The sequence below is a fragment of the Heloderma suspectum genome, chromosome 10, assembly GCF_057233095.1.
Source record: "Heloderma suspectum isolate Gila_16-S chromosome 10, 16-S_ref, whole genome shotgun sequence".
NCBI lineage: Eukaryota > Metazoa > Chordata > Lepidosauria > Squamata > Helodermatidae > Heloderma > Heloderma suspectum.
In genome coordinates, this window is record NC_139467.1 from 31080100 (window position 1) to 31096737 (window position 16638).

The 16638-nt window shown below is 46.3% G+C and overlaps 1 protein-coding gene across 2 annotated transcripts in view; it reads left to right on the forward strand.

Annotated features, from left to right (window-relative positions):
• Window positions 1-16638, forward strand: part of MAP3K6 (mitogen-activated protein kinase kinase kinase 6) — a 78033-nt gene that overhangs the window by 28697 nt on the left and 32698 nt on the right. For both annotated transcript variants that reach the window (XM_084815758.1, XM_084815757.1), the window contains 11 exons: window positions 329-497; window positions 1768-1874; window positions 4517-4687; window positions 5210-5322; window positions 6441-6600; window positions 8765-8915; window positions 11428-11535; window positions 11670-11719; window positions 13238-13333; window positions 15119-15197; window positions 15990-16123. In XM_084815758.1, the coding sequence (XP_084671884.1) occupies window positions 329-497; window positions 1768-1874; window positions 4517-4687; window positions 5210-5322; window positions 6441-6600; window positions 8765-8915; window positions 11428-11535; window positions 11670-11719; window positions 13238-13333; window positions 15119-15197; window positions 15990-16123 (1338 nt within the window). The remainder of the gene's footprint in view (window positions 1-328; window positions 498-1767; window positions 1875-4516; window positions 4688-5209; window positions 5323-6440; window positions 6601-8764; window positions 8916-11427; window positions 11536-11669; window positions 11720-13237; window positions 13334-15118; window positions 15198-15989; window positions 16124-16638) is intronic.

Sequence of the window (16638 nt, forward strand, 5' to 3'; positions counted from 1 at the left end):
AAACATTTCAGGGATGGAGGGCTCTTGGCTTTTTGCCTAATGCCACATGCGATACCATGCCGACCTCATGTTGTGACATCTGCACATTGAGCGTGGATGTCTGCTAAAGGCTGCTTATGTTTGAGCAGCTGGATGCACATAGGTGGTCCATGGAATGGGGACCCCCAGTTGTTCAGGGGTCCTGATTGTGTGGTCTGCCAATGCAGGCAGTGCTAGGAGGTCAGAAGGGGCTGTTGCATGGGCCATAGAAGAGAGGATGGGCCTTGGGTAAATGCGCCCACCTCTCCTGTATAAGTCAAGGGCAAGAAAAGCATGTTGGTTTCTCCAGTGGCTACTTCCGGGAGATGATCCGGAGGGACATCCGCAGGGCTCGTGAAAGGTACTGCGGGGAGCAGCTGAGCCGCGAGCTGACCAGCATTCAGCAGCGCCTGGACAGTGTGGAGTGCCTCAGCCTCGATATCGTCATGAACTTCCTCCTATCCTACCGTGATGCACAGGTGAGTGGTTTTACTGGGGCTATGGGCCCTCTTGCCATGGTGGGTTGATGTGCACAGGTGGACTAAATGCTCCAGTGGCAACAGCAAGCTGGCTGTAGAGAGTGGGGAACATCTGGTGGGTGGGTGGGGGCAAATGGCTCTCCCATCCAGCCCTCCACAACCTGGATGATGTCAAGGGCTGTGTCCCTGATGTCAGGGGTGTGTGGCTACAGGGAATCTGGCCATGTCCCTGATCATACAGTCCCTGGTTGAAGTCTCAGGGGAAAGGCGTGGTTCAGGTGAACTGAGGTGTAGGGTAGAGGAGCTTCCTCCCATTAGGGTGGGCAAAGAACCTAGTGCGCCGCTTCCCTTCTCAATTGGGAGGACACATTAAGTAAAGGGAATCCCCCTGTTATCTCCGCTCAGTTATCCCCGTGTCTGCCCCCTCCCCAAGCTCCCAATAGTTTCCAAGGAGTGGGGCTTGAGGAGGGGAATGCGTGTGGCCCATGGAGGGAGCCAAAGCCTCTGTGGGCCAGATGGGGAACTTCTGTGCGCCCTGGTTCCTCATCCTTGCTGTAGTCCATTCTCAATATGTGTCTGTCCCTTGGGGGCAAACCTGTCCTCACATCAACTCAGTACTCCCATCAGCTCCGGTATTTTCTTGTCCTGTCAGTACAACTGTAGTATAACCTGCTTGTCCTACAGCAACGGAGGGTTACGTGTCACTGTCCCACATGCAGTGGCAGCTCCAACTGCGCACAGTCGGCATCCCCTGAAGAATGTGACCTTTCATTGTACTGTTGACGCTAGAAACGTCATTGCTATTCTGAATGTTGCAATTACTTGAGTTTCTCATCAGCAAAAGATGAGTTTCTCATCTTGAGTTTCTTGAGTTTCTCATCATCATCATCATCACCGCCGCCGCCACCCAACCACCACAGATCCATTAACAAAAATCCCCCAAACCACACTAGAGTAACTTCTTTATCAGAGCCAACTGAAATGTCCCAAAACAGGGAACTATGGTCCTTGCTGTGTTTCTTGGATTGTGTTGCTTCATACAAAGTCCCCAGAGGAGGAGCCATGTGGAGCTGGGTAGAACTGGGTTTGGGTTCAGATCGGTGGTTCTCAACTGTGGGTCCCCAGATGTTCTCGGATTACAACTCCCATTATGCCCACTGCTTAGGGATGATAGGAGTTGTAATCTGACACTATCAGGGACCCAAGCTTGGGAACCGATGAAGGCTGTGTCTGTCTGTACTGTGGCTTCACTTGATGTCTTCTCCTGCAGGATTTCGATGCCATCATCACGCTGGTTGAGACCTTGCAGGCTCTGCCGACTTGCAACGTTGCCGAGCAACACAATATCTGCTTCCACTATGCCTTTGCTCTTGACAGGTGAGGAACTTCGCCACGCAGGGATGGGCCTCTATTCTCAGCCGTGTTAGCCCTCGCTGCCCTCTGCCTGTCTGGATGTCCATGGGTACTGGTGCTCTAACTGATGTCCCAGATTCCTATGTGCTGCTATGCTGAGAGCAGTGATGTAGTGGACCAGGGATGCAGGGCAGCACATCTCTGGGACTTTTTACAGTGAAGGACACCTGCCAGAGCACCAGGGTACTTGTTAGATCCTCCTTGCAAGTGAATGAGGTGATAAGGAGGCTTTCAACAGATTCACTTGCAGGAAGTCAGAGCATAAGGAAAATAATTAAGCAAAGACTGGATACTTTCCTTTCTTTTAATGGGGATAAAATGCTAGCAGTTTAAATGGTAACACTTCTTTGCAAGGTTGTTTGCATTTCTAAGTAGAACGTAAAGATTGCATTTCAGGTGGCTGAAGATCTTTTGTTAAAGCTCCAATGTGTTTTACAAGTTGACTCCTTGCACTCAGAAGTAAATACCACTGGGTTTAATGGAGCTTACTCCCAGGTAACCAAGCATAGGATTGCAATCATGCCCCATTCACTTAATTTTGATATTTGATTAGTGGTTTGTTTGTTTGTTTGCTTGTCTGTTTTGGATGTCTGTGTTTTGTGAGGGAGCTAATTTTAAGAACATAAGAAGAGCCATGCTGGATCAGATCAAGGGTCCATCTAGTCCAGCATTCTGTTCACACAGTGGCCAACCAGCTGTCAACCAAAATGTTGATGTTTTTCTTGCTCTGCTGCTGCTACAGGTGGCTTTTTTAAAAAAGAAAGAAATTGGCACCTACAGGGGATGTCTGGAGGGGGTGAAAATGGCCCCTGGACCTCCCAAAGTTGTCCACCCCTGTCCTGGCACTAACAGACAGGCAGTGCTGGTGGCCTTGAGCCAATGGTGGGACATGGCTCTTCTTGCACTAGAAGTGGGATCTGGAACCATCGCTGCTTTGGTATCGACACTGGGTAACCCCTGCACTTGCCATAGGCACAAGTTCAGGCACAAAGGCAGTTATACCAGTAGCGTGGGGGTAGACAGAGCAGTGTCTCCTCCAGCCCCTGTCAGAAAACATACCTTTTGGCCCACGGAAGTATGTAATTAGGGTGGTGGGAAGCTCCTAAAAGAAGGAACACAATAGATCCTTAATGTAGGCGTGTGGTGCAAGTTGCTACATGTGCTTCTGCCTCTAAAACCAATATTAGGAAGGAAACATTTGTCAGGGAAAAAAGCAGAGAACATATGGGCTGGTTCTCACAATATATCTTTTGTCCATGCTGGAAGTCCCAGACACTCCCACCCACCCCCGCATCAGTATTCGCATTGACAAGTGCTGGGCGACTGCAAACATGATGAGTGCAGGTTGCCATTTACCAGGTAACTGTAAAGATAAAGTCCCTACATACGACGATATGTGCTGGAAGGAAAAAATGTCCACAGGCCCGACATCAGCACCTGGAAGCTTGGGGCTGCTGGCCGGGCCCACTGGTGCTGACACCTGCCCAGAGTCCCTGCACTGGTTGGCAGGCAGCTAGGAGCTGCCGTCTTAAATTTTCTGTAATGTGCCCTAAAGCACCCAACTTAGCTGTCCTGGGACATCACGGGAAATTGAAATGGTTAATTGGTACTGGTTTGATTATGTTTACAGATCTTTTTAACAACATTATTTGTATATAGATGTAAAGTTAATGGATGCATTTATTTGGAATGATTATAGTGAAAGTAACCTGAACTCAGAATAGTGTGTGTGTGTGTGTGTGTATGTGTATATATATATATATATATATATATAGAGAGAGAGAGAGAGAGAGAGAGAATATAGAATGTATAGAATCTATATAGAGAGAGTTCAATATAGAGAATATACATAGATATAGATAGTTATATATATCTATATATATGTATAATATATATAGATAATCTATATAGAGAGTATATTCCCCCCCTCTATATATACTCTCTATATAAATTTATATCTATATATCTATATCTATATCAAAAGAGAGAGAATATATATTGAGTTCAATATATATAATATAGATATAGATATAGATATAGATATAGATATAGATATATAATCTTTGTACATTTAAAAAACCGTGCAAATCAAATCAATGAAGGGCATCCCCAAGTCAGGGGCTGCCATTTAAATCTCCCACAATGCCCTGGAGCAAAGCTGCATTGGCTGTTCCAGGGCATTGTGGGAAATCTTAAAATGTTGGCTTCCTACCTGCCTGCTATTGCCAAAGAGGAGTGAGACCCCTCAGCCATGAAGCCAGCCCTGACCAGCCATGTACTAAAGCAGGGGTGTGAAACCTCAGGCCCGTGGGCCAAATCTGGCCTGCTTGGGGTCCCAATCTAGATGTCCGCACCCCTTTCCCCTAACCTCCAGTCATTTGGTGGTTTCCCAGTTGTTGCACGTGCCCCCTTTTCCCCATTCTGAAAGGTTGAAATGCCCCTTCTGAGGCTTAGTTGCTGGCAGTAAGAGCTGTAAGCTAAACTACACTGGACATTTTGGTATTTTGGTCTTGTCCCTTTTGCCTTCAAGCTGGCCTACTGTGTTGGTGAGCTTGCTCTCGGTGACCCTTGAATGCTCTGTATGTACGTGTGCGATTTATTTGTAGGCGGAACCATCCCGGTGATCGTGAGAAGGCACTTTCTGTTCTCCTGCCCCTGGTGGAGAAGCCCGAAGGGGCAGCACCCGACCTCTACTGCATGTGCGGCCGCATCTATAAGGACTTGTTCATTGAGTCCGGCTTCACCGATGCCGAGAAGAGAGACCAGGCCTTTTATTGGTGAGCAATGGAAAGGAATCCCTGGGACAGAGGTGGAACTATCCTGCACTTCTATGGGTTAAAACTCTGGGTTGTTTCCCCCTCAACAACCCAGAGTTCTGCGTTCTCACATCACACTGAACAACCCAGGAATGGGGCATTACTGGGTCGATTTCTAAACTGGGTGCAAAGCGGAAGCAGTGCGTAGGTGGGAGGCAGTGCACCCACTTGCTCCTTCATGGCCCCAACAACCCATGGGTTAAACAACCCATAAGTTGTCGTTACATGTGCACCAGGTCCAGACAGGCAGTCATTGGGTGGGGGTTAGGGGGAGACAAAAGCTAGTGTATGCATGTGCACAATAGCAAGATGTGCATTCCTTCAGATCTCCCTCAAATGAGGGAGTGATTTGCCAGGGGCAAGTAAACTGAGAAAAAGGGCAACCTCTGGTAAACAGAGGCTGAGCTAGGTTCATGGCAGGATGTGGAGAAAACTCTTGTTTGTTTTGAAGTCTGAGATTCCCATATGCTTTGACCTCCTCAGGTACCATGAGGCCTTCTTAACGGAGCCGAGCCTCCATGCTGGGATTAACTCTGTCGTCTTCCTCATTGCCGCCGGGCACCACTTCGAAACCTCCACGCAGCTTCGGCAGATTGGTGTGGGGTTGTTTTCTTTGGCATATCCAAATTACGCCAGTGGGGAGGTGGATCGTAGTTCTGAGCCATAACAGCTTTTCAATAGACTTCTAATAGATACATTTATTTTTTAAATTCGAGAATGCTAGGTTTCAAGACTTGCTAGATTCAATAATCCTAAGCATTGTGATAGAGAATGTTGAGCGGGGAGCAAATCAAAGTACTATCAATTAGGAAAAAAGCAAATGAGACTCTGTCTGGTGCAGTTTCATTATTTAGTCTAGGGGTGCAGAACCTCAGGCCTGGGAGCCAAATCCAGTCCTCCTGGGGTCCCAATTTTGCCCTCCAGAGTTCCTCAAATCACCACACACCCTTTTCCCTTGACCACTGATTGTTGGGTGGTTTCTCAGATTTTGTGCAGTTTTTTTACCTATTCTGAAAGGTTGAAATTTATTATTCAGAACATCAGAAGAGCCATGCTGGATCAGACCCAGGGTCCATCTAGTCCACCATTCTGTTCACACAGTGGCCAACTAGCTATCAACCAGGAACCCACAAGCAGGGCATGAGCACAACAGCACCCTCCCACCCATGTTCCCCAGGACTGCCTCTGATACTAGAGGTGGCAGACAACCATCAGGACCAGTAGCCATAGATAGCCTTCTCCTCCAGGAATTGGTCCAGTCCCCTTTTAAAGCCATCCAAATTGGTGGCCATAGCTACATCTTGTGGTAGCGAATTCAGTAGTTTAACTACGCACTGTGTGAAGAAATCTAATCAAATCAATCAATTATTGATTGATTTGATTTGATTGGTACCCCGTCCTTCTACCAAGAAAAATGGCACACAAGGCAACTATCATAGAACTTCAGATAAGATCTTGAAGCTAAAATATGCTGGTATTTTGGCTCCTCCCCTTTTGCCTTTGGCCCCTCCCACCACTGGAATGCAGCCTCCGAGAGCTTCTCTGAAAAGGAATTTGGCCCTCAGGCTGAGAGAGGTTCAACACCCTTGGTTTAGCTAGAAGGTGACAATAAATATGATAATGTTCTTGATGAACCCCTGCCCCACTAAAAACTGTTTCAACTCTAGGAAATAATCTCTTCCCTCCTTCTTTCCCTCCTTCCCTCTTCCTGAAGGTATGAAGGTGAGCTGTGTCCTGGGCCGGAAGGGCTGCCTGGAAAAAATGCAACATTACTGGGATGTGGGTTTTTATCTGGGTGCCAGTATCTTGACCGGTGACATGGACAAAATCATCCAGTCCTCGGAGAAACTGTATAAGCTCAATGCCCCTGTTTGGTATGTGGTGGGAACTCTGGCTTTTCTCTGTTGTGGGGGCGAGGGGAACTAACTGCCTGTTGAGGTGAACAGGAGAAATGAGTCAAAGAAGGTGCTGGAAGAAGAGGGCTGATTTGGAAAAAGCAGGCAATTTCGTTCTTGCTCAAATGTGAAATAGAGCATGGCCTACTTTCATCTTAATGAAAGACATCAAGACTGACCCGGTTTGCATGATGAAACAACCCTCGGTTTGTTAATCTTGGATTATTTGGAACCAAGTGAGCGTGCTGGATCCCAACAACTTGCCCGCTTCTGGTGCACTAAATAAACCAGGGACATCCTGTCCCTAGGCTATTCTCCATGACATGCGAACCCGGAACTCTGGGATGTTGAGGGAGAAACAACCCAGAGTTATAACCCAAGGTTTGTTCTTGAGTTATAACTCTTTTGGTTGTTTCTCCCTCAACAACCAAGAGTTCTGGATTCTCACATCATGGAGACAACCCATGGACAGAGCATTCCTGGGTTCTTTAGCACACTGGATGCGGGTGAGCAGTCCGCAGCCACTTGCTCCTGAACAACCCATGGTTTAAAAACTGCAGGTTGTTCTATTGTGTCCGCCAGGTCAGGATGTTATAGTACAAAAATAAGGCAAAAACTTCTGAATAACCACTACAGGAATAGGCAATGCTATTTACCTAAGTTGATGCTATTTATTCATGAAAAGAAGTGTCGAACCAGGGGGGGTCCAGACAAAGTGGCACCTTGTGCTACCCACTGTGAGCTACATGTGGAATTGAAGCTGACTTTCCTCACTTTGGGGGTTAGATGGGGAGTATACCTTTGTGTACATGTGTGTGTACATCCTGCTATGTTATGTCCACCCTAGTAGATGTGACATAGCCATATGGGTGAGGGAGGGACAATTCTGAGTAGGCCAATTTTTAAAAAAATATTTTTCTGAGCAATTTTAGAAATCGTTTTTTAAATTTGCACTGAAGGACTTTTGGGTTTAGGTAGTATTGTGTGATCACAATAACTGGTTTTGTTTTGAAACATAGGCCAAGAGGTGTTTTAGTGCTAATTAAAAGATTGGCAAAAACAAATAAATAAAATGAATACGTTGCTAAAAGGGTGCCAACAGGAAAGGCGTTGGCTTTTTACAATCAATTTTTTACACGTTTGCTAAAATGGTTTTTCCGTTAAGTGTGATTGTGTGAATATTTCAATGCCTAGAAAAAACGGGGGGAAAGGCATTTTAGTGCAAATTAATAAATTGGTAAAAGAAAGACACTGATAAAATGGTGCTGATGGAAAAGGGTGTGCCAAATTAGATGCATACTACATCACAGCTAGGGATGCTGGAGAAATTTGAGATGGATTAAAATTAGCTTGGATTTCCAAGAATCCAACCTGCAGAATCCACTGCAAAGTGACCCCCTCAAGCCGCCTGGAGTCTGTGGACTTCTTTTACTTTCCCAAAATTTATGCATATTTATTTGTAGGGAAATGTGTGTTACGAAACCTCTTATGTAATTGTGTATTTTTCCACATGACGAAAAAAATCGCATCCGTCTGTGAGCAGACGGTGGAACAAAAGGCGCCTGACAATCCACAAAACACAGACGGAGCAGATTTCACACAGTCCGTACATCCCTAATCACAGCACATGTCAAAATCATGCCTCTGCTGTAACCACTACACCACACTGGCTCTTAGATGCATACCAGCTTTTGGGGGGCGGGGGGAAGAACTGTGCAGCTCTCAAAGTTTAAAGAAGGTGGGCCCAATCTAGGGAATGAATCTGCCACTTGTCTTCCCATTCTGACGTGGTATCTGTCAAAGGAAATCTGATCCACATATATTCTTCTTCCTGATCTTGGGGGATCCAGAGTTTGCTTTGGAGTCACTGGCATTGGATGCATTGGAGGCTGGTGGATCTGATCTCAGTGGGGCAGTGAACCTGCTGTGAGTTTCAGTCAGAACCAGTCAGAGCTCTAAAGGACAGAACTTTAGAGTTCTGTCTGAAACGTAGAGCAGATGTACTGACCCACTGACATTGGAGCCACCAGCCTCCACTAATTGGATGGAAACATTGACTTTGCTGTCTGGGAGGGATTGTCTGAACTATGTGTTTCTCCTTTCTTACTCTCTTTTCTCCCACCCCATCCCATTATTGATGCAGGTACTTGATTTCTATCAAGGAGACCTATACAATCTACAGTCATTTCACTCCTCCCTTGGAAACATGGTCCCCCAAACAAGAGCTGGTGGATTTCTGGCTGGGGGTTTTGATGGAGTGTTGCCAGCCCTTTGTCTCCACAGAGCAGTGTCTGGTAAGGAGGGAGTGAATGGGTGATTCTTTAATAATGCCTCTCCTGAACCGTCAGCCACACCACCTACTAGGGATGGGAAGAAATATGTCAGGAAATATCCGCTTCTTTTGTATCCTCTCCACTCTGGTCTTTTATGTTCCCTCCCCCTAATCTGAACAAAATTCAAGGCATGCTTTACAGTGCTGGCTTGGTTTAGAGGAAAGAGCAACTGGGAGTCCCTCTCTGCCTCTTTTGGTTACATCCATAAATTTACAGGGCAAAAGAAAATGGTAGGGATGCCGTTTGCTCTTCCTTCAGATCCCTTTTCCAGCCCCGCCTTTTCTGAGATGCTGTTGTGTTAATTCTCTGTTCTTATCTCTTACCTCAGGGGAGGGGAACCTGCAGCCTTCCAGATATTGTCGGACTACAACAACCATCACTCATTGTTGGCTGTGCTGACTGGGGCTGATGGGTGTTTATTCATTGATGTATTTATTTATTACATTTCTATACCACCCAATAGCCAAAGCTTTCTAGGCTGTTCACCACAAACAAGTTTGAGTCCAACAACCTCTGAAGGGCCGTAGCTTCCCCATCCTTGTCTTAAGTGAAGCAAAGCTGAAGGATGTGTAACTGCCTCCACTCATGTTCACCCCTTGTTATCTATTTTATTATCTATTTTATTATTTATTTATTTATTGCATTTATATCCCGCCTTTTTTCCTCTTGCAAGGAACCCAAGGTGGTTTACATTATCCTCCTCCTCCTCTCCGTTTTATCCTCACAACAACAACCCTGTGAGGTAGGTTGGGCTGAGAGTACATGACTGGCCCAAAGTCACTCAGTGAGTTTCCATGGCCGAGTGGGGACTAGAACCCGGATCTCCCAGCTCCCAATCCAACACTGTAGCTGTTACACCACACTGGCTTGTTCCCTTGCCTCTTGCATCCTTCACCTCTCTTAGTCACCTTTATTAATTTATGACATTTACAGTATATGCTGCCCATAACACAAAGATCTCTGGGTGGCTTACAAGAAGCAAGCATAAAAACCCCAATTTCGATGGAAAATAGAACATAAAGCCACACAATCATCAGCAACATAACATACGACAGCAAAACAAAATTCACATCATCCCCAAAATTAGGGTAGTATCCAGTGTTGGTCCTATTTAGAATGGACCCATTGAAATGAATGGGACTTACACTATTTTATTTATTTGTTTGTTTGTTTGTGACACTTGTATACCACTGAATATAATAAAATGCCTCAGCAGTTGACAATAAATATTAAAATACATTGAAATACAGTATTAAAAAGACAACATTAAAACATTTCCAACTACAATAAAATCAATTCAAGGACCAGTAAAATGACATTAGTCATTGATACTACCCACAGATTTTAAGACTGAGAGGCCCAGACTTAACGAAATCATGGAAAAGGCCTGGGTGGACAGAAAGGTCTTCACCGGGCACTGAAAGACCTCAGGAATGGTACTGTTGAGCTCATGCCCTGCTTGAGCATTCCCGGCCGACAGCTGGTTGGCCACCATGTGAACGGAGTGCTGGACTACATGGACCCTTGGTCTGATCCAGCATGGCTGTTCTTATGTTCTTACCAGACAAACCTCCCTGGGACGGCTGTGCCACAACTCGGGTGACACTTCTGAAAAGGCCCTGTCCCTAGAAGTCACCTGCTTCACTCCATTCAGCAAGAGGAATTCGGTAAAGGGTCTCTGTGACCTTACTCATCTCCCCCCACTGTGGAAATTTGGACTGCAAGTTTCTTGGAGCAGGAACCTCTCTCCCTCTTTCTGTCTCCCTCCACCCCTCTGCTTATGACACCTGTATCACACTGCACCAATATTAATTATACGAATAATATAGATTTATATACTACTTACCATATTTAAAGTGTATCTCTGAGTGGTTTACAAAGAAATACTACAACATATGATAATGTAAAAACATTTATTTAAAACACTTACAAAAACACTGTTATATAGAAAATAGTCCTGAAGAAACACCAGTACAGTGTAGGTCATGGCTGCCTCTACTCTTAAACATAAGAGCATAAAAAGAGCCCTCCTGGGTCAGAACCAAGCAGCCCATGTAGTCCGGCCATTCTGCTTCCCTGTGGAGGTTGGTGGCTCCGATGTCAGTGGGGTGATGAATCCACTCCGGGTTTTAGTCAAAACCAATCAGAACTCTAAAGGAGTTATCCAAGGTGCTTTGAGTTAAGAGTTCTGATTGGTTCTGACTGAAACTTGGAGCAGATTCACTGGCCCACTGACATCGGAGCCACCAGCCTCCACTGCTGCTTCCCACAGTAGCTAGCCAGATGCTTACAGGAAGCCCAAAACCAGGGCATGAAGCCAGTGGCCCACCCCTGCTTATGCTGCCCTCCCAGCAACTGGTATTCGGAGGTACACTGCTGCCAAACCTGGAGGTTTGATATTAGCTCCCCTCCTCCATGAATGAGTTCAATCCCTCTCTTAAAGTAAGCGCTTGTCTGCTGGCTTTCTTCCCAGGTCTTGATTCTAGAGTTGGGCAGAGTGTTACAGCCATCCCAGCTCAAAGTCTGCAACCAAGAGACAAACAAATCAGTGACGTTGAGTCACATTGGATCCCTGGAGGAGGTAAGTTCAGAATTTTGCAAACTTGCAGTGGTTCAGTTTTGTCTTCTGATTGTTCCCCCATGGTCCTGATTTGCAAGGCTTGGGGTTTTTGTTTCTGTGTGTGTGTGTTTTACCTTTTGGGGTTCTCTCTACAGGAAGGAATTTCCACCTGGACATTTCCAGTATCCTCCATCCGTGGAATCAGGTGATCTTTGTTTATATTTTAAATTGCTCGTGATTAACACCAGGCTAGTGCTTAACATGGGAAGCTGACTTATACCAGGTCAGACTCTTTGTCTATCTAGTCCAGTATTCTTTACTCTGACTGGCAATGGCTCTCTAGGGTCTTAGAGCAGGTGATGGGCAGATGGTAGATCTGAAATCTCTGGGTGATTTGCAGAAGATTGGCAAGGGTTTTTGACTTCCAGTTGTTTAACAACAGAGGCAACAAAATGGTTCTTCTCCCCACCACAAATCATACTGCTAAAATGAAGAAAACTTTGAGTAACCTGCCATGGACGTTTGCATGGAAGGGTGGTGAACTCAGTACAGTTCTGCAACTCAGAATCAATTCCTTGGCTTAGTTTCTTTAATTCAAAGTGTAGATCCTTCAAGTCTGCCCAACACTGAGGCAGAGAGCCTTTTCCGTCACCTGCTACCTGATCCTTTTAACTGGAGCTACCAGGGATTAAATTTGGGACCTTCTGCATATAAAAGCATGAGCTCTAGAACCGGGTGGTGGCCCCGGACCACTTGATAATGCCTTATGTACTAATTCAAGGTGTCCCATTCAGGCTGGCGTCAAGGGTCGGCATGATCAGGCATCCGCACCCCAGCAGGGGCCCACTGACAAGAGCCCTCTGGAGTTCCTCCTCCTCCTTTTCCACTGCAGCCTCCTTGTCCACCTGCCTCTCGCCCTGGCCCTGGCCCAGGCAACGGAGGTGGTGAGAAGGGGGAGCAGGAGATGCCCACTTTCTCACTGACTCTCTGCCTACCAAGCAAGCAAGTGGTAGCGATAATGACGATGATGAGGGGGAGAAGGAGGAGGAGAAAGAGCAGCTGCTGACAATGGCAATGTGGAAGTAGGCTCACTGAGGGAGGGGGCCCATGGAGGTGGCCTTGCCCAGGGGCCCTCAGTAACCTGGAGCTGGCACTGGTTCCATTAGAACAAGCTGCCTTCTGCTTAGGCCGGCCGTTGGTTTCGGACTGAGAAAGTCTTTGCCATCATCTGCTCCTTGCTCTCTTTTGAAGCAGAGTTGCTGGGGGTTGAACCTGAGCCTGTCTGTGTGCACAGCATGTGCTGTGCCCCACCTTTCCTCCCCTGCTTCTTTCCTCCCCTGGCTCCCCCCCCCCCTTCTCTCCTGCAAGAGACCCTTTCCAAGTGTCTCCTAGGCCTCCTTCTCACTGCGAAGGTCTGTTCTCGCAGGTCTGTTCTCACAGGTCACCACTTCTCACAGGTCACCCTGTTTCTGGGCTGTATCACATCAGACTGCAGGTGGGGCTCACCTGCCAATGCTTTTCCCATGCCCATAAAGAAAGAACATCCCTACACGTAGAAAGCTAGTATCCCAGGAAGAAAGCTTCTAGCTTTTAACCAGAAAGCCCCAGGGATGGTGCACACAATATGGGGTAGAGGGACCAGGAGAGAGGCAAGTTGCAGGCTTGTGCTGATGAGAAAGGGCCGTGCTGATCCATGCTGATCCTTTTTTTTTTCTCTCACCAGCATCTCGAAGTGCGATGAGCGGTGCTGCTTTCTCTATGTGCTGCACACAGCCGAAGACTTCCAGCTGTACTTCCCTACCCAGTATCACTGCCGCTGGTGAGTGGTGGGTATCCTGAAGGGAAGAGCACCTTTGGAAATGGGATGATAAGGGACCCCGCTTTTTGTTTTTTGTGTTGGGGAAAGCAGGGGAGCTTGTCTAGGATGGATCTGGGAGCTGCTTCACACATGGCGATTTCTAGGGGCTCTATTGCAGACCCATGAAAACTAATCATTGGAGCATATCCATGCTGATTTTGTTCGTCACATGTACAACGTGGAATTGGATGAATGAGAGCTATGATTAGATGCAACTGTATCTGCTCTTTTGAACAGGTCTAATAGGGAAAATATCATTTATTTACAATTGTTATTAGGTGTTTATATTGTTTTAATTGTTGTGTGTTAAAATCTTTTAGATTGTTTTTATCATTTTGTATTTTCTGTAATGCTGGTATATTTTTTCTGAATTGTAAACCACCCAGAGAGCTTCGGCTATAGGGCAGTATTGAAATGAAATTAATTAATTCCTTAGCCAGGGGGTTAGGACCCTCTAAGGCTGAGATAGGTGAAGCTGCACTCAGCAGGTATTTATTTATTTAGAATATTTTTGGATTCCCCCTCCACTCAGTGAGTGCTCACAATATACAATTAAAGCCCTTGTGGGCTCTTGCCAGTGTTCTGACAATGTCAGTGTTTGTTTTAAAACCATTATCAAGGTGCTAGGCCTCATGGATGCAGCATGGAGTTTGAAAATGGGTTCATGAAGATGAAATTAAAGGTTTGAGGACAGCAAAGTAAATAAAAAGAAGCTCAGATTCCCAAATCTGATTTCTAGTATATCAGGTCTACATGCATTTACGTGGAAGGAAATCCTGTTGATTCTCAGTCGAATTTACTTCAAGTAGTTTTTTTAAAAACTTTTATTTGAAACACCCCAATAACAACAGCAACAACAAAAACAAGAAAGCAAAAAAAAAGTGCGGGGGAGATCATATAATAAAATATATCAATATACAGTAATCATTAACATCAGTCCTGATATAGAAAGAGAGAGAGAGAGAGAGAGAGAAACAAACAAACAAACACAAAAGGGGAAAAGAAGGATTGAACACTTCCATTTCATTCATATACACACACACACACACATACACACAAACACACACACGTACACACACGCACGCATGCTGATATAAGCAGTCCATATATCTAAAAAGGCATCCATACAATTTTGATGTACTACTTCAAGTAGTTTTAAACTTGGGATCACTGCCTTACCTTCCATGCCACAATTTTAAAAATGCTGCCTCAGGGTTTTCTTTCCTGGGAGGTGGTGGTTAACGGTTTCAACACAAAATTGTTGAAATAGATGCAACACACCCACTGATTATAGTTTGCTATCCACAGTGTTCATAGTATACAAACATAATATGGACCATCTATTAATGCAAATCAGAGGCACTGGAAATCTGCCATTATGCTAAGCCAGGCATGGGAAATCCATGGCCCTCAGATATTTTTGGACTTGAGCTCTGATGAGCGCCAGCCAGCTTGGCCAATAATGAGGGATGATGAAAGTTGTAGTTTAGCAACATCTGGAGAGCCACAGGTTCCACACCGATTTTGCACCCTGTCCCTTGAAATTTGCCAGATTATTTTGACTCCCTTTCCCCCTCCCTCATCTTTCCAAATTCAAGCTGCCAAATTTTCCTTGGCTAAGTCACCCCTTTCCCAGCTCAAGGCCTCCCTTTTAGCCTTTGATGCTGAACCAATGCTAAGTAGATGTTTATGCAGGTTGGAGTCTGTTCTCTCAGGTTTTCCTTCCTCCTTCACCTTGTTACTTAGGTTTTGTGAACTGGTCCATTCTTTCATGGCAGAGATGGGCGAGGAAGGGAATAGCTGCAGCTCCCCAGAGGAACTAGAGGTGAGTTGGGGGAAGAGGGTGCTGATTTGGTTCAGGAACATGAATTGGCCCCTGAGTCACTCAAGACCTAGTGAAGGACGGTTTTGAGAACGGGCATTAAAACTGCTGTGATAGACAGCACAAAAAAGTCTGCTGCAGAGACAAGGCCAATCCAAGATGTTTTGCTGCCTGAAGGACAAAGTGGCATCACCCGTTCCACGTATAGAAGCCAACCAGACTAGCAGTTGAAACTTACTTCACCGTTAGCTGTCTCTTCTACATTTGAGAAAGCAGCCAGCTAGCTGAGGACATGCAGGGCAGGCTGTGTGGTGACTGTCCTCCAACTGTCCTCCAACACCTCACTTCAAATCTTCTGCATGAGGCAGCCACCTCAGTCTGTTTAATGGTAGGGCCAGCCCTGTGCTTACAGCCAGGTGTCAAACCTCTGTCAGCCCAGGGGCCAAATTCAATTTCAGAGAAGCTCTCAGGCGGCCACATTCCAGTGGTGGCGGAGCCAAAGACAAAAGGGGCGGAGCCAAAAAACCAGTATATTTAAGCCCTTACCGACAGTAATTACCTTTAGGAGAGGCATTTCAACCTTTAAGAATAGGGGGAAAACTGTAAAAGCTAGGAAACTACCAAATGACTGGCAGTCAGTTGAAAGGGGGTGGGCCAGGGGAAGGATGATGACCCTCTGGGGACCCCCGGAGGGCTAGATTGGGACCGTAGGTATGCTGGATTTGACCTGTGAGCCTGAGGTTCTCTCGACCAGGCCGTGTAGTTCCCTAACTCTTTGTGCTTTGGCTTGCACAGTACGACTATGAATACACAGAAGCGGGCGACAGGGTGATTCTGGGTAAAGGTACCTATGGGGTGGTCTACGCTGGGCGAGACCTCAGCAACCAGGTGCGCATCGCCATTAAGGAGATCCCGGAGCGGGACAGCAGGTAAGAGCTGTGGGCGGCAGGGAGGGGATTGCTGGATCACTCCTTGGGGATTTGAGTCTTCCTCCATGTGGGGAGAAAGCAGCGAGAGCTCTGGGATGTCTTTGCAGAAACAGAATGGGGGAGAGTTCTAGGATGTCATGGAATCCCATTCCCACCTTTGACAGGATCCTTGAGACAAGTCCAGCCCAAGCTATTTTGACAGGATCCTTGGGACAAGGCCAGACTAAGCTATTTTGACAGGATCCTTTGGACAAGGCCGGCCCAAGATACTTTGACAGGATCCTTGGGACAAGGCCGGCCCAAGATACTTTGACAGGATCCTTGGGACAAGGCTGGCCCAAGATATTTTGCTCCTTGAGGCACAGCTGCAAGATGGTTCCCCCTGAGCCCAGTCAAAGGGCATAGTACCCAAGGCCATTCAAATTATTTTGGCACCTGAGGCAGAAAATCCTTCCAGCACCTCTCCTCCTCCCTAGCAGTAAGGGTACTACTACTAAATTAAATAACCAACAATT